The sequence below is a fragment of the Telopea speciosissima genome, chromosome 1 (genome assembly GCF_018873765.1).
Source record: "Telopea speciosissima isolate NSW1024214 ecotype Mountain lineage chromosome 1, Tspe_v1, whole genome shotgun sequence".
Classification (NCBI taxonomy): domain Eukaryota; kingdom Viridiplantae; phylum Streptophyta; class Magnoliopsida; order Proteales; family Proteaceae; genus Telopea; species Telopea speciosissima.
In genome coordinates, this window is record NC_057916.1 from 62669069 (window position 1) to 62691812 (window position 22744).

Sequence of the window (22744 nt, forward strand, 5' to 3'; positions counted from 1 at the left end):
AAGAATCTGGTGTAAAAAAAGAATGGCGGAAGTCTGAATTTGAGTCGATCAGTTGGAGAGTTCGAACCACAGCTGCTGAAATCAGGTACGATTTCTTTCTTTCTGTTTTTTTTTGGTTCTCAGTCTCTCACTCTCTCTTCTATTCTCTTCACTCTTTGTTTTTGGTTGCTGGTGGAACACTGAGGTGAAGGGGAAAATCAATTGGAGTTGTTGGGGGGGGGGGGGGGGGAAGGAGGAGGTGGTGTAACATAAGGGGGTCTGGGTTTCTGGTTGATGTTGAGGGATGGGTGGGAATCGACGGAATGGGCTTCGGATAGGGATGAGATGGGGTTAGGGTTTTGGTTCGATTTCTGTTTCAACAGAGTGTTGACTCTCTTTTTTGTTTGGTGGAAATCAAGGGAGGAGGTGGGATGGTAAAAACGCAGGTTGCTGTGGGAGACGGAAGTGAGGGGAAGGGTGCTGTGGTAACAGCAGGATTGATATTTTTGTGTGTGTGGAATCGCAGGTGGGGTTTGCTAAGGTTGAGGTTTCAGTGAAGTCAAGGGGACGGGAGTAGGTTTTCTGCTGGAATCAAAGGGAGGAATGGGTCAATGGGTTGCTGCACATTACTGCAGCTTCAACGAAATCTCTATTGATCTCTTGCTGCCAGAACAGAAACTGGGAAACATATGAACCGTAATACCTGGGGAGATAATAACGTAACAGGGAATAGAAAATAATAATGAGCAAGTACCAGGAGATTAAGAACAAAGCAGGAAGAGAAGAAATAGCAGGGAAGACTGAAGAGAGACTGAGAAGGTGAAGAATCAGAGAGAGAGAGATTCACTCTGGTTTGCGCTCTGATACCAGATAATGGGGGATCGGAAAGGAGAAAAGAAAAACTAGGAAGAAATTAGAGTTGCAGGGGGAAAGAGAAGAAGCCGTGAGAAGAAAAAGTAGGGGGGGGGGGGGGGGAGGAAAGGCTGCACACACACGTAAACTCAAACTTCATTTCATTCTTCATTATCTTCAATGATGGGGAATTACATCATATATAAAGAGAAATAAAAGACTCCTAAAAATAAGACTCACTCTCTAATTAGGAAATTCAAATAAGGAAGCTAAAACCAATTGGAAACTAAATATCCTAGTAGCTAACTTCTAAAATAAAGAGAGAATAAAATAACCTAAACATTATTTCCCCAAATAATATAAACTCCTAAAATCCTACTAGATCCAAACACTCAAACTGGACCCGGTTCATCTCCAATGATTGCACAACTGGGTTTGGGTTGGTCCAAGGTAGTGCACCAGTTGGGTTGGCCTAGTCTAGGATTCTCCTGCATCACTCGTGATGGTCTCCATCGCCATTGGTCGATTCATTATATGATCTCGATCATTATTAAGAAGCCATATTTTGCCTAGATAACTTTTTTTTTTTTTTTTGGTGATGGCCTTCCTTTCTTGCAAACTTCCATGACTATTTGGACAAAAGAGCCTGTTTTTATGTCGGTGACCCTATTTAAGTCAATACTTCCTTCTTGCTTGGGCTTGTATAACTCTTCTCAGCCCACAAGATCTAGTTAGTTCCTTCCTCCAACTCAGGCCATAGTAAGTTAGTCTGAACTTGTTCAATTCCATAAACACTTGAAGCTGGAACTATGGATAAAGATAGGAACTAAGTGGGAATATTTACAAGAGGGGTCTGATTAGAGTAAATTTGCCCACTTTTGATATATGTAGTTTTTGTCCACTCAAATTTTCTATAATTTCTCAATTGCGAGCTGTCAAACTGATCTTTTGCTTTTGTAAGAAGCCCCTGGAGGGAATCCTAAATTAATTGAAGGAATAAGCCCCACCCATACTGAAAACTGGCTGGTTGATCATCCACGTCCGACACTTAAGCTATACACAACAACTCAGTCTTATCCCAACTAAATGTGGTCGGCTTCATGGATCCTTGCTCTCCAATCAGCTCAATTTTACTTTAAGAGTGATTTGTCTTCATCTATAGAGAAATAGAGGGTGATATTATACAAAGAATTAGAATAGGGTGGATGAAATAGAGGGGTGAAATCATCCAAATCTGGCACTTCAGCTATAGCAATAATTTTACTTTAAGAATAATTGATCTTCATCTATAGAGAAATAGAGGGTGGTATTATACGAAGAGTTAGAATGGGGGGGGGGGGGGAGGAAAAGGTTTTAGGTCTCGATTTTGCCCCTGGTTTCACCAGGCCACGAAACCGAGATATACCGAGATCTCTGCAAGATGATGCATTTTTTCCCGTCTCAACTCGGTGGTGGGTTTGGTGGCCATATGTCCAAGTTAAGTCCTAAAACTTGACAGTCACCTTATTTTAGGCCTTTTTAAACAGTATGGAACTATTAATTTTTACAAATTCAAACCCAAAATGGTATTTTGACTTTGGACCATAGATTGGTAGTCTACGACGTACGTGAGGTCTACCCTAGGCTATTCCACACAATATTTGGAACTCATAAAATTAAAGTAGAGATGTAAAACAACTTAAATAAGCATTAAGAATTAAAATACATCAAATTCATATTTTATAATCATAATTCATACATGGTGATGATTCGACGGTTTGTTAATATTTGTTAGAAAATCGGAAAGAGACATAGATTAAACAAATACAAGTGTAAGTGTGTAACAAGTTCTAGCATATGAGAGGAGCTAGTACTGAAACGAGTGTCGGGCCGGATCATTATAATAACCACATCGTTGTTGTTGTCGAATCAAACTCTGCTCTGATTGAATCACAAAGGCTGGCTATGACATAGTATGCTGGAAGTAAAACCTCGAAGTTGTCCACTACAGCCTTATAAACCCAATCATTAGGGTATTGTAGGTACCCTAATCTAGGGTATATATCTCCAAAACGTAAGGAACTCGATTGAGAGCCACCGCACTAGATGTTGCTTATGGAACCTGAACTGGCACTGACATGTATGGCTGAGGGGCCGGGACCTCCAAAGATGCTTTCCACAAAATCTGACTTAGTGTGTGATTGACCCTCATACTTATAGGCAGAAGGTAATGATGATAAAGAGCCGGCTTGCCTAAAGGCCCCAAACTGACCATACCTAGTAAAGTGATTATACTCGAAATCGGTGCTCCCTGTGCCATATATGGATGATGGTGTACGCCACTACTCCCCATGATGAATACCACTCTCCATACTCATGCCTTCAATACTGTCAGTCAAGCTCCTGATTGTGGCATCCATGCTATTTTGCTGCTCCCTTGCTGATGGTGCGAATCGGCGACGTGAGCCTCTGCTTTATGCAAGTCCACCATGATCCTCATCCTGTGTGGCATGAGTGTACTGAGTCTCTCATGTGAAGCACACTGGCTCAGGCCTAGGCTTATGCTCTGACTTTTGGTAGTGATACCTCTCGTGCATACCCCCATCATCCCCAGCATCCCCATTACCATCATCACTATCATCAACATCACCATGATCACCATCACCACCATCATCATCACTACTGCTAGTACCCAAACATGACAACTCAGGGTTCTCCTCATCAATCCCACCAACCTGAGGTCGGGGTGTCTGTGAATGCAGACGGTTCTCGCGAGGCGACATATACTCGTCCATGTCAATACCCATCTGAGTAGCTATCTTCGGGTCGGGCCTACCCCTGACTTGATCCATAACTAGCTTGCCTCGATCCCTCACCCACTGGTATAGGGAATCCTCGTCATCTGAGTCAATCGGATTAATGTTGGCAAGCTCGATTGGTATGTTATCACCCTCCATGGCTTGGCGTATGTGGTACATCTTCAATCTCATATTGTAATGCACAAACACTAACTGCTCCAATTATTTGTGACCTAGTCAGTTCCGCCTCTTGCTGTGGATGAGTGAGAATGTACTCCAGTTGCACTTGCATCCGGAGGTAGAATAAGTTTGAGAGAGCACCTTGATTGGTACCCTTCTTAAGTGAGGTGCATCTTTCCCATAAAGGACCCACCATTCTCTTGCATTAGAAGTTTAGAATATTAGGATTATTTATAGGATACATAATTTAAATGGAGACAAGATGACATAATGAATTCATGACAAATAATGCAATGAACCTACCAGGGTCTGTGGTTTGTCTACTACTCATTCCAGCTTCACGACTGAAACTACCTCATGCATCTCTAAAGGTCTTTATCTATGTTCATTTCAAACATGCCTTGGATTAGTACACTATATAGCTGTAAATTAATATTAATAAGTACCAAGTACTAACTCTCACCTCATTGTTGCATTTTGCTTGCTCCTTAGCTTTAGGGACCAACTTTGCCACCACTAACTCCATTGCTTCTATCAGTGTATCATCCAACCCAAGGTTATACTTGTACTGATACCTTAGATTATGCTAAAAATTCCATAAATAATTTTTCAGTGTTTGAATAAGTAAAATGGTAATTCAAATGTAAATTAAATATCTTAGACTAAACAAATAAAGTATAAAAGTAAAACTCACCAGTTGTATGTAGTGGATGGGACAAGTGCTTCTCCCATCGATCCTCAATGATTTTGATATACCCCTTCCCACCACTAGGTATTGCTGGTCTCACTCTTTCTTTCATTAGTTCCATGTCAGCATACACACGTGGCAAGGTCGGCTTCTTCTCTGTGTCTACCATCCTCAGGACCCTTATCATTGGATCCAATATAAGAAAGACCCTCTTCAAATCATGCCAGGATTGGTCACTAGAGATGGTAGTCTGTGCTGCCTTACTCTCTGAAGAACTCGACTCTCTCCAACCAAATTACTCCTCGCTAACAAACATAGATCTCAGGCCAACCATTTATTCTGAAAGCTTTGCAATGTAATGAAGTCGGTGGCAAATCGATTAATGTCAGGCCTCCAAATCCCCTCCGCATTTCTCCCTCAATAATTGTAAAGAATATACATATTTATACACAAATGTGGCCACTTGTCTTGCTCGCTTGACCACACCTGCTACTAAGGATTTTTTACCCATGTCTTTAAGCATGAGGTCAACACAATGGCAACATATGTAGTCCTGAAAAAGATGCATCTTCTTGCTATTTCTATTCATCAATTTCACTCCCATTGTCCGTCACTACTTGGACAACGTGTGCTGGCCCTACTTCCACAACTACTTTCAATAACTTGTATATGTACATTGCATCCTTTTTCTCCTTGGATGCATCGACTAACTTTAAGAATATGGTCTTGCCATCACAATAGACCTTGAAGTTGTTGATGTACTGGCTAGTGGGTCCAGTCCAACCATCACACATAATTGTGATTCCATACTACTCCCATTTCGGCTTTAATGAGTTGATGTAAATTTCAAGCTCCTGCTTTTGCTTGGGCAAATAAACATTTATCAATTTCCATGGAGTGGGCCCCTTCACTCCTGCGCCAGCCCTTACAGTAGTATCAATCATAGCCTGGTAATATGTCCACTGAGTAACATTAGCTGGGATGCTATGATAGAAGAACTTGAACATTGCATCACCAACTTTCGCTTTCCAACCACCCCATGTTTGTTTTATAGTTCTTTGTTTGGTGTCCTACTGACTGTATATAATTGGATCCTGTGAAAGAATTTCAATGGGATCATTAGGATTGAAGGGTGGGGGTGGGGATGAGGGTGCAACCCCCCCCCCCCCGCACTCTGGGTTCTCCTAAAAGGCGAATCCCCCTGTCTCTGCTTCTTCCTCCTCTCCCTGCTGGTCGTACATCTGAAACAGCTGGTCTAGAACGGTAGAACCAGAGCCATCTACGCCACTGTACATCTCTGTAGCCCTAACCCTTTCCATCTCAGCTGTCATCCGGTTCTCAGAGTCTCTGGTACTGTCTTCACTTTGCCTGTGACTCAAAATCCTCCCGCTTGGCCATGTACCCATCATCTTGTGGTTGTTGGTGTCTCTTTAAGACTACCTCATGAAAGTCTTCCTTTGCCCTTTCTTATCCGCTTTCTTTAATCTTCCTCCCTTCAATTGTTTAGACATGCTCTGTTGCACCACATACGGAACTTGTGTGCATTTGGCCACATCCTTATACCCACTGGCCAAATGCTGCTTTAATCTGGTAGACCCTTCAGAATTTAGAATTTTTCTACAATAGTTACATCTTGACTTTTTTTTGTAATTTGACATTGGCTCTCCATGCATCCATGCTATATCTCCACCTCCATCTGCAGCCATTGTGCAATAGTTTTAAACCTTGGCACACTGTTATATCAACAAAGGCATGCATTATTAGCTATTCAAAATCTCGTCAAGAGGATGTATTTAAGTGACTTATAGTTGGTCTGGTTCGACCGAAGAGATTCATGAGATCTCGGTCGAGTTTTTGCTGTTCTTCTATATCACTTGTGATCTCGCCTCGACATCTGGCAATACCGAGTTATTTCCGTGCCGAGATCTTGAACCATGGATGAAATAGAGGGATGCATCCAGAGTGTTGTGTGATCGACATATTCCTCTAAAACTCAAAGGAGTGTTGTGTGATCGACATATCCCTTTAAAACACTAAGGAAAAATTTTAAAGAATAGTTATACGACCAGCAATGACGTATGGGGCTGAATGCTGGGTAGTAACGAAAAAACATTTAAGCAAACTTAATGTGGATGAAATGAGGATGTTGGGAAGTGGATGAGTGGTAAAACTAGAAAAAAATAAAATAAAGAAAGAACAAATTAGAGAAATCCTGGGCGTTGCCCCTATTCATGATAAGTTGTGGAAAACTCATCTGAGGTGGCATGGGCAAGTGCAATGGAGGCCTTTGAATGCTCCAGTATGGGGAAGTGATTTATTTCAAATTGAAGGAGCTAAAAGAGCTAGAGATAAGGAGTAAATAACCATAGAAGAAGTAGTGCAGAAGGACATATATACCTTAGGACTGGAATCTTGTATGTCTTTGAATAGAACTGATTGGAGAAGTAGGATTCATGTAGCCGACCCCATTTAGTTGGGATGAGGCTGAGTTGAGTTGAGTTGAGTGAATATTTTTTTCAACCCTTATACGGCCTCTAAGCTTCAAAATAGAACCCAAGAGCTTCAATTGTGATCCTAAGGCCAAGAGAAGATATAGCACCATATATGGCATTTTGGAAGCATAAATAAATTTGTTGTTGGGATATGGCTGAGTTGTTGTTGTTGTGAATAATTTTGAATGACATCATATACTACCTACAATAGATAAATCGGGATTCGTTAATTGCATGGATAAACATTAGATAAAGATTTCCTCTTCTCAATGGTTCTTTGGATGAGCTAACTATTACATTTGCAGGTGCCCATACCAGTCATGCAAAAGCTGCTGTGCAAAGGCTCAAAATCCATGTCATATACACGGTATGCTACCTGTTAGTAATGATGTAATTGATTTCTTTGGACTGCAGGTTTATTGCATGAAATTTGAATCATGCACTACAATATTGATAGATATGACTTGGTTTTCCTGCATGGGAAAACATAGTTATGGAGCCTGCCAACCATGTAGGATGGATAGCTCTCTATCCTGAATGGCCCAACTATGGAAGTTGGTCAAATATCATGTCAACCAGGCATTTATAGTGACCTTGGTAGTTGCTTTTGTTTAGGCAGTGAATCAAGTTCATGGAATACTTTTGTAGGAGTAAGAATGTCATCTGTCATTATCAACATTTTCTCCTTATGCTTAGTATCAAATAATGCCCAGAGGGACAATGCTTTTCCTTCTCTGTCTCATTATTAGAAAATGAGGAATGATCTATTCATGGTCAAGTAGTTATGAGAATTTCTCATGCATTATAAGTTCTGCTGAAATTACGTATTGAGGATAACCGACTTTTATTTTGTGTTCTGATTTGGCATTGCAGTTCTGAAAGCAAATGCAATTTTTCCGGACAAGACACCATCCTCAGGCTCTCCTATGTTCAATCAGCAGTCTACTGAGGTGTCTTCCACGAGGTAAGACATAAATTTCTGCATCTCACTCCTTTGGAAGTGGAGAATGACCTGCCTTGTGAGCTTGGTTACTGGATATGCAGTTTCTCAAGTTAAAAGCATGCATTGTTTGCATGCTATTTGTCCGACCAAGATAAAAATCATGGCAGTTGTAAATACCAGGCTTTTAGTCATAGAGTCTGCATTAATATTGAAGAATGATCCCAGAAACTCAGTAACTTTTCGTTTGGGGGGAGGGCAGGCCCTGGTGCAATGGTAAGGTTGCTCCATTGCGACTTAGTGGTCACAGGTTTGAGTCAGGAAACAGCCTCTCCGTGAAGCGGGGGTAAGGCTGCGTACATTATGACCCTCCTCAGACCCCGCAGTGGCTGGAGCCTCGTGCACTGGGTACGCCCTCTAACTTTTCTTTTGGGGGGAAGGGGAAGGGAGTTGTAGTCATTTTCATTTTCTGATCATTTGTTTCTAATCTGTTATCAGTATTGCTTTTCCACAGAGATTTTCTTTTCAAATAATTTTTTGTTTGATTCTTTTCATCTGTTTAGCACATTGCTGACTGAGCGGAAATTTCCTTGGTGGGTTCCATTGCTGTGTCTGGTTTTGAGCTTTGGTTTTGTGTTTCCAGTTCTGGACTTGGTTTTAGAGCTTCACTGAGAGCCTCTTCAATTCGTCAACTTTCCAACAACTTTGCACAATTCAATGGAGCCCAAGTTTCACTCCGTTCAAGGAGGCCGCTGACTAGAAAGGTGCCCATATTGTGACTGATTACAATTTTTTTTTCTTTCTTTCTTGTGAATGTTATTACTCTTGTTCAGTGTTGGAACTACACATCCTTATCTGTGAGTTCTGTTTCAGGATGCTGCAGTTATAAATCAATGGAGGTTTTCCAAGCTGAATGAGTACAAGGAACGAAACATGGAAGCTGAAAATGAAGCTTTTGATAGATACATGCAGAATGTTGGATTATTGGAGGAAGTCTTCCCGGTAGGTTCTTCCGAACCTACTGCAGATATGTTGCCTGCCTTGGAACCAACCTTGAGTTTTGGGGAGGACAACACACAGAGAATGATCTCAGGGTTAAAAATGAGGTTAAGTTCAAATCAAGGAAGAAAAGATGCCTTCAGACAGAAAATAGAAGAACTTGTTGATGGGGGGTTGAAGAAGTTGCTGAAGTCAGAATGCAGTTATGAGGGGGGACAAGCCAGTGCTGATGATGTGGATGACCAAAAGGAGCATAAGAGGCCAAAGAGAGCAATAGATTGGCGAGCTGAAAGGGCTTCAAAAGTAAATGATCTTATTGATAAATTGAACAAGGCTCGAAATGAGGAGGATCTGAAATCCTGTTTGGTGATGAAGTCAGAGTTGTTTAATCAGCTTGAGAAAGCCGATCTAACACAAAGGAAGGAGGTTGAGGTATGTGAGGAGAAAAATGAAGAAGATATTCCTGCACCCAAACAAGTGTCTGATAATTTTCTGCCTAGATCGTACAAAGAGGTTGTAATTAATCAAGAAACTTTATGTAGTGTTGACATGCATTTTTCTTCCCTTGATCAAATAGCGAGTCTTTGATATTGAGGTGGAGATCCAAGCGTACAACCTGGAAGTTTCATAGGGATGTCCAGCTAGCTCGGAAGATGTATTATTAACCTGAAGGTTGCTGAGATTTGATTGGTCTATCATGAGGATCAGAAAGTTTTGTAGGTCTCAAAGAAATAGGTTAATTGATCGTCATGCTGTGATATTGTGGACTTGTGTATTATGTTCGCAGAAATCGCAGTTCTGAATATGAGATGCCCCTGCAAAATCATCTTCGTAGCTAACTGCCATTTTCGCAAAGATGTCTAGTATTTGCATCAAAATTCCAATTATAGGTTTTTATCCCTTTTGTATAGAGATTGGATTACCCTTTGTTTTAGTGCTTTCTGGAAGTATTTATTCAAGGTCTGGTGTTTAATGATGATGATTATGGAAACTGTCCGTGTTTTTTGGCTGGGACATTTATTTGAAAATGTTTTTTGAAGGTCATGTGGATGGATCCAATTTTGCTCGTGATCGCTGAGCATGGAATGTATTGCTAAAATGCTCAAGGCACAGAGCAATATGGAGATCTCCCATTGGCTTGAACTAGGTAGTACTGACATCATTTGGAAGCCAGAAAGCCCTAGAAAATCAAAGATCAACCCATAGAGATGTACTGTGATAACCAAGCTGCTATTTACATTGCCAACAACCCTGTCTTTCATGAACGGACCAAACACATTGAAGTTGGTTGTCATTTTGTTCGAAATGCTGTTCAGAAGAAGCTCATTGTCACTTCTTTTGTTCGTTCACAGTTTCAGCTTGGAGATATGTTTACGAAGGCCTTGTTTCGACCTTAGTTCTTGGATGGTTGTTCCAAGTTGGCTCTTGGTGATGTCTACGCTCCAGCTTGAGGGGGAGTGTTAAGAATACTGATTAAAATTAGTAGTCTGGGGGTATTTTGGTTTGTTCTATGTCTGAGTTTTATTTCTGTTTCTGTTTTATTTTCTTATTTTCTGTACTTGGGGTAGTTTGGGTATTTCCATTGTAATTGGGTTAAGTGATATAAATATTACACTCTCCCCTCACGATTCAATTAATTAGAATGGTGAGGGAAGTTCCTTGCTTCCCAATTGATCTCTCTTCTTCTCTGTTGATTACAGTTGCAGGTCAGAATTGTTACAACCCCTAAGAATATTATTGGCCAATGGAATATTATTAATACTATTGCAAGCATATATCCTTGTCCTCGTATCTTCTTTTTCTTCCCTTGTAGTTAGACAAGTCACCTCTCCCACGGAGTAGGGGAAGTATGGTAGTGGCTACAATGGTTTCCCGGTATGGGTGAAATTCGGAGACCAACTTCTGTGATAGTAACTAGCACATGAAGATATGGTGGTATCAACGGATGGGATAGGAAACTACACGACGGTGATGGATGCAGTGGAAGCAGCCACCAACAACAGTGTGCACAGATATGCCATTTACATAAAAAGGAGCTTCTATAGTGGTACAAAGCATAGAGTGTAGTAGAAAAAGGGGAGTATAGTTCCTCTCCAATGACATTAACCACCAAAAGTCATTACACCCCATGGATGCTGTGAGATCGATTGTGATGGTTAATGTCATTGGGGGGATCTGGACTTGAAGAAGAGAACAGTTTCTATCTAATAATGTTAACAACCACAATCATTCTCACACCATCCATGGGGTGTGGGGATATGTGTGGTCCCCATATCCCATGGACAGTATGAGATTGATTGTTACAGTTAACGTCGTTGGAGGGTGTACGTTCTGTGGTCCTCGGTGACGAGGTTTCCTCAACCTTATTAGTGACAAGCTATTGGACTGTAATTATGGGGTATCATTTTTACACATCATCACGGGGTTGGGGTCATGCATTTTAAAATATTGAAAACAATAAGGAGTCGCCACCTAGGATTAGGGCCTAGGACCCAATGGATGTAGCCCTACCCATTATGAATGGAAACAGGCTACAAAGTTCCGCATGGTCTGGTAAGAGATTCAAGTATGGGTTCAGATTACAAGCATAGGAAGGTGTTAGGCACCCATCTTGCCCGGTGAAGACCGGTCTTTCTTGTTATAGATGCTGGAATGATGAATATTCTCTCTTTCTATGATGATAAGGCTACATAATGTATACTACACTAATATTTACAATATATACATTAAAACGGTAACAATTCTAGGGACTACATTGTAATAGTGTAAATGCAGTAATTATACCTCTATGTGGGTATACCTTAGATCTTGATAATCCCTTGGCTCATGGGAGACCAACGAATGGACCAACATCGGCTTCTTCGAATAGGGTAACGACTCTGTTGGATGGCTTTTCGTTATCTGCAAACTGATCGAATAATGTTTGTAATGGGGATTCTTGTTATCCGTGCACAGACGGGATAACAAGCTCGAAGGAATGCGATCGTTCCTTTCTTACACGGGTAATCGACGAATCTACCCGCGCTTTGGAATCGGACACTAGAAGTAGAGGGAGTTAGGGCAAAAGGGGACTATTCTCAGGCTGGGGGGGTCTCCTTACCCTTTAGATCCATGAAATGAGGGGAGGGGGACCCTCTTATTTATAGGGGGGTGTCCCACACCTCTGACCTGGATAGGCCTCCACGACACCGTGGAGGACAACCACAGCATCGTGGGGGACCTTTCCATGGCGTCGTGGATGACGTCAGCCAGCTGACGTCGTAAACCTCCGCGGTGGCGTGGCTCTTTACACCACTGCCGTGGGGGACCTCCACAGGGCCGTGGGACACTGTCCACGGCAACGTGGACAATGTGGTCCCCCTCATTTCACCTTTTGGGCCTAAATGGGCCATTTTTGGGTTCCAAGGTGTGTTTGGGCCCATGGGCCTGGTCTTTTTGGGTTTTAGGAAGGAAAAGGGGTGCGATGTCCATCGTTCGTGTCCCACTGTCATCATTGCCAAGGGTGGTGGCAAAATTTCAGTGTCTACAGTTTGCCCCTCTTTGGCTGAGGCTTATGCCAGCAGTTGAAGGGTAAAGACAAAAGACCAACTGATTTTGTCACCAAGAGCATGTACTGCTGACACCTTGCTCAAGGGTGGTAGAGTTGGAGGCGGTAAAATTTCTCAATAAACCTCGAAGAAATCGGTTAAGCGACTAACATCCTTCGTTAAACCATAAAGGAAAAAAAAATTGCATGATCATGGCAAAAATCTTTCGATAATCCTTGGAGAGATTTGACTAGACGGCTAAAAATTCTTTGTTAAACCACAAAGGAGGAATTATACGATTAATCGCGGTGAAAGATTATTCCGATAATTTTTAAAAAGGTTGCTTCGGTGGGCGTCCAACCGGTTTTTTTTTTGTGTGTCCACGGTGCCATGTGGAGATCTCCACGGTACCGTGGAGTGGGCGGTACCACTGTTCCACGACACCGTGGAGTGGGCGGCACCGTCGCTCCACGACACCAGGTTCACGGCAACGTGGCAACGACCACGGCACCGTGATCATGGCTACTCCTCTTTATAAATAGGAGGGGTCCCCCCCTTGATTTTTTATACTTTCAGACAAAAAATTCTGCCTTTTTTTCATATTTTCTGCATTTTTTGAGTGAGATGGCCTTCCGCAGACGCCCTCGACAGTCTTCTCATGGTCCGTTACTGGGTACGACCAACACGGATGATTGGGCCGACTGGTACCCGTCCTGGACGACCCTGCAAGACACTTCCTGCCATATCTGTTGCGCCATCTGGGGGCGATCACAGGCGGTAAGTACACTTACCCTATCTTGTATTTCTTTACATTTATTTAATTATTAGTCAAAATATCATAGCTAAACACCAACTTAGGCACTTAGGTGTGTAAACCGAGGCGGGGCAGTTAGATACCAAATCGGCTATCTTTCGGCATGCAAATCGGGGTGAAACCCTAAAACATCTACTTAGGCATTTTTAGGTACGCAAATCAAGACAAAGCCGTCAGATACCAAAACGGATATCTTTTGACACATAAATCGAGGCAAAGCCATCAGATACCCAAACCAGATATCTTTTGGCTCATAAATCGAGGTAAAACCCTAAAACACCGACTTAGGCATTTTTAGGCATGCGAATCGAGGCAAGGCCATCAGATACCAAATCGAATATCTTTTGGCACATAAATCAAGGTGAAGCCATCAGATATCAAACCGGATATCTTTTTGGTACGTAAATCGAGGCAAAATCCTAAAACACCAACTTAGGTATTTTTAAGCACGCAAATCGACACAAAGCCATCAGATACCAAATCGGATATCTTTTAGCACACAAATCGAGGTAAGGCCCTAAAACATCGACTTAGGCATTTCTAGGCACGTAAACTGAGATAAAGCCATCAGATACCAAGCCGGTTACCTTTTGGTACACAAATCGAGGTGAGACCCTAAAACACTGACTTAAGCATTTCTAGGCACACGAATCGAGGCAAAGCCATCACATACCAAATCAATCATCTTTTGGCACATAAACTGAGGTGAAGCATTAAAACACTATCTTAGGCATTTTAGGCACGTGAATCCAGGCAAAGCCATCAGACACCAAACTGGATATCTTTTGGCATGTAAATCGAGGCAGAGCCACTAGATACCAAATCGGATATCTTTTGGTGCATAAATCGAGGCAAGACCCTAAAACATCAGCTTAAGTATTTCTGGGCATGCGAATCGAGACTAGGCCATCAGATACCAAACCGGCTATCTTTCGTCACTTAAACCAAGGCGGAGCCACCAGACACCAAATCGGATATCTTTTGGCGTGCAGGTCGAGGCAAAACCCTAAAACATCGACTGAGGCATTTTTAGGCACATAAATCGAGGCAAGATCGTCAGATACCAAATCGGATATCTTTCGACATGTGAACCCAGGCGAAGCCATCAGATACCAAATCGGATATCTTTTGGTGCACAAATCGAGGTGAAACCCTAAAATACCGACTCTGGTATTTTGAGGAATACGAATCGAGACATGGTCGTCAGATACAAAACTAGATATCTTTTAGCATGTAAACCGAGGTGGAGCCATCTAATATCAAATCAGATATCTTTTCGCATGTAGATCAAGGTAAAACCCTAAAACACCGACTGAGGCATTTTTAGGTATGCAAATCGAGGCAAGACCGTCAGATACCAAACTGGATCTTTTGGCATGTAAACCGAGGCAGAGCCACTAGATACAAAATCGGATATCTTTTGGCATACAAATCGAGGCGAGACTCTAAAACACCAACTCTGGTATTTCTAGGCACACGAATCGAGATAAGGCTGTCAGATACCAAATTGAATATCTTTTGACACATAAATCGAGGCAGAGCCATCAACTACCAAATCGGATATCTTTTGGCATGCAGATCGAGGCGAAACCCTAAAATACTAACTTAGGCATTTTTAGGTATGCAAATCAAGGCAAGGCCGTCAAATACCAAATTGGATATCTTTTAGCACATAAATCGAGGTGGAGCCACTAGATACTAAACTAGGTATCTTTTGGCACGTAGATCAAGGTGAAACCCTAAAATACCGACTTAGGCATGTTCAGACTTATATTCTTGTTGTGTTTGTTATTTATTTATTTATTTATTCATTGGAATCTAATTACAAATTTCTTTCTTATGTTTTTGCAGGGTAAGACCATTCTGATGCCGAAGAAGTATTGCAGCACAGAGAGAGTGAGAGAGTGGTATGAGGAGCTCTGCCCGGAGGTACTATCCTGGGTGAGACGGACCGGACTGGGGCACATCGTTGCCTGCCCCATCCTCGAGGTAGATAGCCTGACCATTCGGGCTCTAGTGGAGAGGTGGTGGCCGAGCACCCACACCTTCCATCTCCTACTAGGAGAAGTGACCATCACACCTCTCGATTTCGACATGATCACGGGGCTTCCCTTTGGAGGGGCACCCGTGGCATTGGCTCCAGAGGACTAGGTGGATCGCCTCGACTACTGGAGGTGCATGACGGGGATCCAGGTCACATAGAGGGGCCTTCCTACTGCCACCTTGAGGTGGGTCTGGAAGGAGAAGGGGGTGATAGATCAGTCGCCTTCGGAGGAGCACGATCAGATGGCTAGGTGCTTCCTCCTTTATCTTCTCGTCGAGGTCCTGTTCAGCGACATGATTGGGACCATGACCGTCGACCTCGCCTTCTACTGGTTCTTCGAGGATTTTGACGTGGTAGCAGAGTTTGACTGAGCAGGTTCGGCTTATGCCCACCTCCTCTATATGATGGACTTCCTAGTCCTAGGTTCCCCGAACCTCATTGGGTGCTCCTATGTCATCTGGGTAAGTCTCTCTTGCTCTCTCCTCTCTTTTTTTTGTTTTATATATATATTAACAACTTTATTACGATCCAAACTTATTAACTTCTTTTTGTTTTCTGCAGACATGGAGCTACGAGGTCCTGTCCTTTTGGGCTCCCTTCTTTAAGGGGGGAGAGGACCAGGGCATCACTTTCCCTCGGGCTCGGTGATGGTCCGAGGGGACCCTTCTGAAGAGCGGGTGCCATAGGGATCTTCCTTCGGTTCTGGGTCTCCTGAACTAGCTACGGCTCAAGGATGTAAGTTCAAAACCATTCCCTTTTATTCTTGACCTTGATTTCACATTCTCTTTGCTTAGCAACATTTTTCTGTGTTTGGCAGATGTCCCTCCGCCCCTATTTTTTGGAGTACCTTCCCTAGCTAGACCTATTTGCTCGAGCATCTGCACTCTCCTCCGACGGATCCTCTTTGAGGGCCCGTGGGGATTCCCCTTCTGTCTGGGAGAGTGGGTGTCCCTGCAGTGGTCTAAGGAGAGACTCGTCCCCTGTCTCCCTCCAGCTCTTATGCACTCCACTCATCTTTTGGAGCCGGAGGAGATCTAGCACCTGAGGGTGGGCGAGTCGGCGGCGCAGCTGGCCACCACTGGGGACTACCCTGCATTTCTCTACCAAGAGACTGTTTGCGTCCCTCTGACTCTTGAGGGTCCTCAGGTAAGACTTCATTACTCTTTTTTTTTTTTTTTGTTTAATCAGGAAAATTATTGACTTGTGCTAACTAACTTTTATTCTTTCGCAGTACCCCATCCGCCCTCTCATTTTTGGGAGCTTTGGTTGCTGACAGTCTTCTCATGCCTCTCGGACGGCAAGGGTGGACCCTGAGGCAGAGACCTCCGATGGGGTCCCACCTGTACGATTAGCGGGTATGGATGACCACATCCCCTCCTACCGTCCATGGTTTGTCAGACCCGCCGATCCGAGTAGGTCGGACATCGAGTTGAGACCTCCCAGCTCGCCAGACTGCGACCTCGGTATCCCTATCCAATATGATGGGGTAAGTAGATTTCCTTTATTTATTTATTTTTTTCTTTTATTTATGTTTGCAAAGTGAAAACCCTCAGTTCTCATATCTCTTCCTTTCTTCTTCTCTAGGTGATCGCAGATCGGTACACCGACATGTAGCGTATGATGGCTAGCATGGATGAGGTCATCATCTCTAGAGGGGACATAATACGCCACTGGGTGAGTTTCTTCCCTTATATTTATGCACCTCTTTTTTTTTGGTGTTTATTTTTTGCTCATTGTATATTTCCTTCCTTTTTTAGAGAGATCAGGTTATGTTCCACCAGGCCTAGTCGGAGAGGCATCGGCTCGACTCTGAGAGATATCAGACTGAGCTAGCTCATGCTCGAGCTGAGATCGAGGCTCTTCGACTTGATAGAGATAACGCTGATGGCACAACAACGAGCCTCTTAGTGGACGATTTTCTTAGGGTAATTTCTCCCCCTTTTTTTTTTTTTTGTCTTATGTACATTTTGAAAAGATTTTTGGAAAGGATCATTTGTACACATTTTTTGTTTGTTATACATTATTTATTTATTTTGATGTATATACATTTGTATAATACTGAAATGATTTCTTTTTTCTATAGAAGCACAAATTTCATTGATAATGGATTCAATTACATGGAGAACGAAAGGATGAAACAATCATCAACTTGATATCACTTGTTTACAACATTTTTCCTCCATATTTCTGATAAAAGAATCACCACTTCTTGAGTCAAGACCTTTGGAGCCCTAAAATTCTTCAACTTAGATTGTTCCTGCTTTGGAGACACCAAGGATGGAATATAAAAACTGGTGTGAGTCAAACCCATGTATCTCACGTAGTTGCACCCAGGTGTCTCGGGTAGTCCCATCTCCGTCTTCATCCAATGGTGATCCCATTGGATCTCTTGAGCAGTCCTTTTACCTAAGTATTCTTTCCAATCTTGGTTCTTGTAAAATTCCCGTGTTTCTTTTCTACTTGATAATGCATAAGCCGGAGGTGAGGACACGTAATTGGTTCCACCAATCTTAACTTTTCCATCAACCACATTTGGAAAATTGCTAGAGATCCATGGAAAAAATCTATTCTGTATTTTTGAGATTGGCACATGATGTCAAATCCTTTGAAAGTCTTTGCCAAAACTGTAGGAACGATATCGCATCCTTCCTCTATTTGTTTAATAACTTTCGCAATCATTGGAGACATGCTCTTCCCTGGAGTTGTTAGGAGGTATTTACCAATAATGCAAAAAAGGTATGCTCGCTTTCTGCATTGGGTCCGGTGTTCTTCTTCCGCTTTGTTGATACTAAAGATTCTCACTACTATTAATGCATCCACCTTGTCGTAATTGAGAATCTGCTTTATCTCCCTTTTGTCCATAAGGAAGGAATCTTCCAAAGTCTTGAATGATTGATCCTTCTGCATGACAGGGAGGAACAGTTTTCCTGGAGGGGGTGCCAACATGCAGGCCTGAAATTCTTCAATAGTTGGGGTAATTCTGACCTCTCCAAAATGGAAGACATGCAATTGAGGGTCGCAACGTTTTGATGCTTCTCTAAGTAGATCATGATGGAGCTTGAAACATCTGATCCTCCCAAGTATTGACAAATTGAGGTCGTCCAGCAACGTAGGACCATCCATATGCATGCGGAGGGTCCATTAACTTAACTGTTCATCCAGCCCTCCTTTCTTTGGTTCTCACATAATACCTGCATCAAGGATCCTATTAGTACCTTGGACATAAATAAGTCTTCAGCTAATAGCCAGTCCTTAACAACCCTGGGCATACTATAAGTCCAAAAATGAATTTTGAAGGCCAAATGGCGAGATCTATCATATTTGCAGGGGATGCCAGTTAGCAGAGTTACAGAATAGACTAACACAATGCCCTTTACTCCTTTTTTTTATTGTTGTTTTTGAGACCGCACTCGGACATGTCGAGTTGCCTACGTATCCCTTGAGAGGAATCAGGTTAGACGTAGTTCAAGTTAATCAAGGAGTTCAGACGAAATATTTCTTCAGTTGGTCCATGTTGACCAATTCTCGAAGATCTTCCCCATCAAGGTCAGTGAGCTGAATTGCTTTGCCTGGTAAAATGGTTTTCACTCTATAAGGACCGCTCCAATTGGACTGAAATTTTCCTCTTGGATCATGAATTGGGGTCCTTTGCTCCCTTAAGACCAAGTCTCCTTCTTCAATGTTCCAAGGGCGTACCCCTTTGTTGAATGCTCTAGCCATCCTTTACTGATATTTCTTGAGGTTATCCATGGCTTTCATCCTCTTTTCATCCAAGAGGTTGAGCTCTTCATATCTAGCCCTCACCCATTCTCCTTCTAGTTACTGGCTATCTAATAACACTCGAAGGGAAGGAACCTGAATCTCCATAGGCAAAATGGCCTCTACTCCGTAGATAAGGGAATATGGAGTGGCTCCGGTTGATGTCCAGATTGACATTCGGTAGGCCCATAAGGCTAATGGGAGTTTCTCAGCCCAGTCATTATGTGTATTTGCCATTTTCTATAATATGATTTTTATCTTTTTATTGGCTGCTTCGACTGCTCCATTAGTTTGAGGCTGGTAAGTAATAGACTTATGCCTCTCAATACCGAATTTGGTACAGAGTTCTTCCACTTTTCCTTGAAAATGCAAGCCTTGATCTGAAATCAATTGTTGAGGTACATCATACCTGTAAATGATGTTTTATTTTATGAACTTTGCCACCTTAGCGGCAATCAAGACCGCATAAGACTGAGCCTCCACTCATTTTGTGAAATAGTCGATGGAGACTAGCATGAACTCGTGTCCATTAGAGGCTTTTGGAGTTATCTTCCCAATTACATCGATTCCCCAAGTAGAAAATGGCTAAGGGGCATTCAACGAATGCAACTCTGTTGGAGGAATGTATATGATGTTGGCAAATATTTGACATTGGTGGCATTTTCTGACGAAGGCAGCACAATCAGCTTCCATTGTTGCTCAATAATACCCCATTTTGAGGATCTTTTTGGCAAGCATTTTTGCATTCATATGCGGTCCGCAGATCCCTTGGTGCATTTCTTTCATAATGGTTTGAGCTTGTTCCTCATCTACACACAATAGTTGGATGCCATCATAAGACCTTTTATACAGCAGGCTTCCTTGGAGGATGAATTGAGTAGCATGTTTTCGCAGATGCTTTTTCTTTCCTTCCGTGAAATGTTCAGGGTACCTCCTTTCTTTAATATAATCCATTATTGGGGCATACCAAGGCCTTCCATCCTTGGTGAGTAGATTGACTGGCTCTCTGTATGCCAGGCTAGTTCTTCTCTCTACTAGAAAAGGCTGAATCTTATCTTGAGGATCACATTCCACCATCGAGGCTAAAGTAGCCAAGGCGTCTGCAAATTGATTACTATCTCTGGGTAAGTATTCGAAAGAGATTTCTTTAAAGCACTTAGCCACCTACTCCAGATATACTTGATAGGGCTTCAATTTTTCGTCCCTGGTTTTCCACTTCCCTTGAGTTTGACAAATCACGACCGAAGAGTCTCCAAAGACTTTGATCTTTTCTACTCCTACAGATAATGCCATTTTCAGACCAATGGCGCAAGCTTCATATTCCATGATGTTATTGGTGCAGTTGAAATCTAGGCAAAATGCCATGGGTAAGTAAAAGTCCTCTGGGGTCACGAGTAACATTCCTACCCCAAACCCTTTTTGATTTGCAGCTCCATCAAAATATAATTGCCATTCTTCATTTTGGCTTTCTTCCACGAAGTGCAGATCTTCATCAGGGAAGGAATCCTCTATTGGTCGTGAATCAGTCTCCGCAGGAGACGCTGCCAAATGGTCTGAGATTGCCCACCCCTTTATAGACTTTTGATTGACATAAGTTATGTCGAAATCTGATAGTAACAATTGCCACCTGGCCATCCTTCCTATCAATGCTGGTTTTTCAAAGAGGTACTTGATCGGATCCATCCTTGAAACAAGTTTAATCGGATGCGATATCATGTAATGCCTCAACCTCTTAGTTACCCAGACCAAAGAGGTGCATGTCTTCTCCACTAGAGTATAGCGAATTTCGTACTCAAGTAGTTTTTTGCTCAGGTAGTAAATCACATGTTCTTCTCCATCTCTCTTATCAATCTGTGCCATCATTGATCCAATCGATATTTCCTCTATCGATAGATACAACAGCAAGGGTTCACCCAGTACTGGAGGGACTAGTACAAGGGGTGGAGCAAATACTTTTTGATTTTCATGAAGGCATCCTGGCACTCATCATTCCATTCTTTTGGTTCTTTCTTTCTCAGAAGTTTGAAGATGGGTTCACATGTCGCGGTTAAGCGGGATATGAATCTGTTGATATATTGGATGCGACCTAAAAATCCTCGCACTTCTTTCTCGGTCCTTGGTGGTGAAATTTCTGTGATGGCCTTTATCTTGTTAGGATCCACCTCTATTCCTCTTTCACTAACAAGGAATCCTAGCAGTTTGATTGCCCTTGCTCCAAACACACATTTTTGGGGGTTCAACCTCAGCTTATATTCTTTTATTCTTTCAAAGAATTTCCTTAGGGCTATAAAATGACCTTGTCGATCAATGGATTTGACTATCATATCATCGGCATATACTTCCACTTCTTTGTGTATCATGTCGTGCAGTATAGCCGTGACTGCTCTCTGGTATGTTGCCCCAGCATTCTTCAATCCAAAAGGCATCACCTTGTAGCAAAATGTCTCCCACAGTGTAGTGAAGGCCGTCTTTTCTCGATCCTTTGGACACATGCTAATTTGATTGTAGTCAGAGAAACCATCCATGAATGATAGTAAGGCATGGCCTATAGTATTGTCGACCAATATGTCGATATGGGGTAGTGGAAAATCATCCTTAGGGCTGACCTTGTTTAGGTCACGGAAATCAACACACATACTAACCTTCCCATCTTTCTTAGGAACTGGGACGATATTGGACAACCACTGAGGGCATTGAGTCACTTGAAGGAATCCTGCATTCCATTGTTTAATGACTTCTTCCCTGATTTTCTCACTCCATTCCGGCCGCATCCTTCTCGGCTTCTGCTTGACAGGGCGACCATCTAGATACGTAGGTAGCCTGTGTTGCACGTTTTCTGGGTCAATGCCAGGCATGTCCTTGTAAGACCAGACGAAGACTTCCTCGAATTCCTTGAGGAGAGAGGTCATTCGGGATATTTTGTCATTATTGAGAGAAGAACCAATCTTGATCATTCAAGGGCATTGGTCAGCTCCCAGATTTATAAGATGAGTATCCTCTCGGATGGGTTGAGCTCTTCTTTGCTCTAATTGTTCTAACAAGTTATGATGTTCGAGAATGTTATCATCCTAAGAAGAATAAGGAGAATAAGAAGAAGATAAATCATACTCGGAATCAACAATTTCATTCAGGATAAGAGGGGGAGTACAAATGGACTTTACCGACTGGAAGTTTTCAACTTTCTTAGGGAAACTAAATACAGACTCAGACAAGACTAAATCAGAGCTGGCTACACCTTTAGATTCATTAATACAGAAACTTTTTGTCTCCCTTACCCAGTTTGCTATGGATCCTTGAAGAGGTTGTATGAGAAGCTGAGGTGCTGACCCTTCTTCCTCCTTGATGATTACTGCTATTTCGAATAGCTGGTCGATGCCTTGATCTTCTTGGATTCCATCCTTGCTTGCTTTGTCCAGTTCCATAGTTATCCAGTCTACTTCATCTTTGAAGAATATCTCAAACCCCGCCTGAAGCTTGCCTTTCTCTTGATCAAACCATGTGGCTCACGGTTTCCTCAGTAAGGAAAGTTCTCTCCTTCTTTCACAAAGTAACCATTCAGGGTCTTGAAGTAAGGAATGCTTCTGGCTGCATTGTTTCTTTGTTCCAAGGTATTCTTCTTTGGATCCCTTCTGGGGTTGAAACCTAAACCATAATGATTGGTGGTGGCTTGTATTTTTGGGAAAGTCGGAATTC

At 42.4% G+C, this 22744-nt stretch overlaps 2 protein-coding genes across 2 annotated transcripts in view; one reads left to right on the forward strand and one right to left on the reverse strand.

The window, feature by feature from the left end:
• The window catches only part of LOC122648823, a 39484-nt gene extending 29669 nt beyond the window's left edge, over positions 1-9815 (forward strand). Inside the window, exons 2-5 of the mRNA XM_043842065.1 lie at positions 7274-7335; positions 7842-7932; positions 8552-8672; positions 8782-9815. Of these exons, the coding sequence (XP_043698000.1) occupies positions 7274-7335; positions 7842-7932; positions 8552-8672; positions 8782-9495 (988 nt within the window). The 3' untranslated portion in view covers positions 9496-9815. The remainder of the gene's footprint in view (positions 1-7273; positions 7336-7841; positions 7933-8551; positions 8673-8781) is intronic.
• A 10400-nt stretch (positions 9816-20215) lies between these two features.
• LOC122652665 lies at positions 20216-20911 on the reverse strand. The gene has a single exon (XM_043846473.1). It carries the CDS (start codon positions 20909-20911, stop codon positions 20216-20218), a length of 696 nt encoding a protein of 231 aa, XP_043702408.1.
• Positions 20912-22744: the final 1833 nt, after the last annotated feature.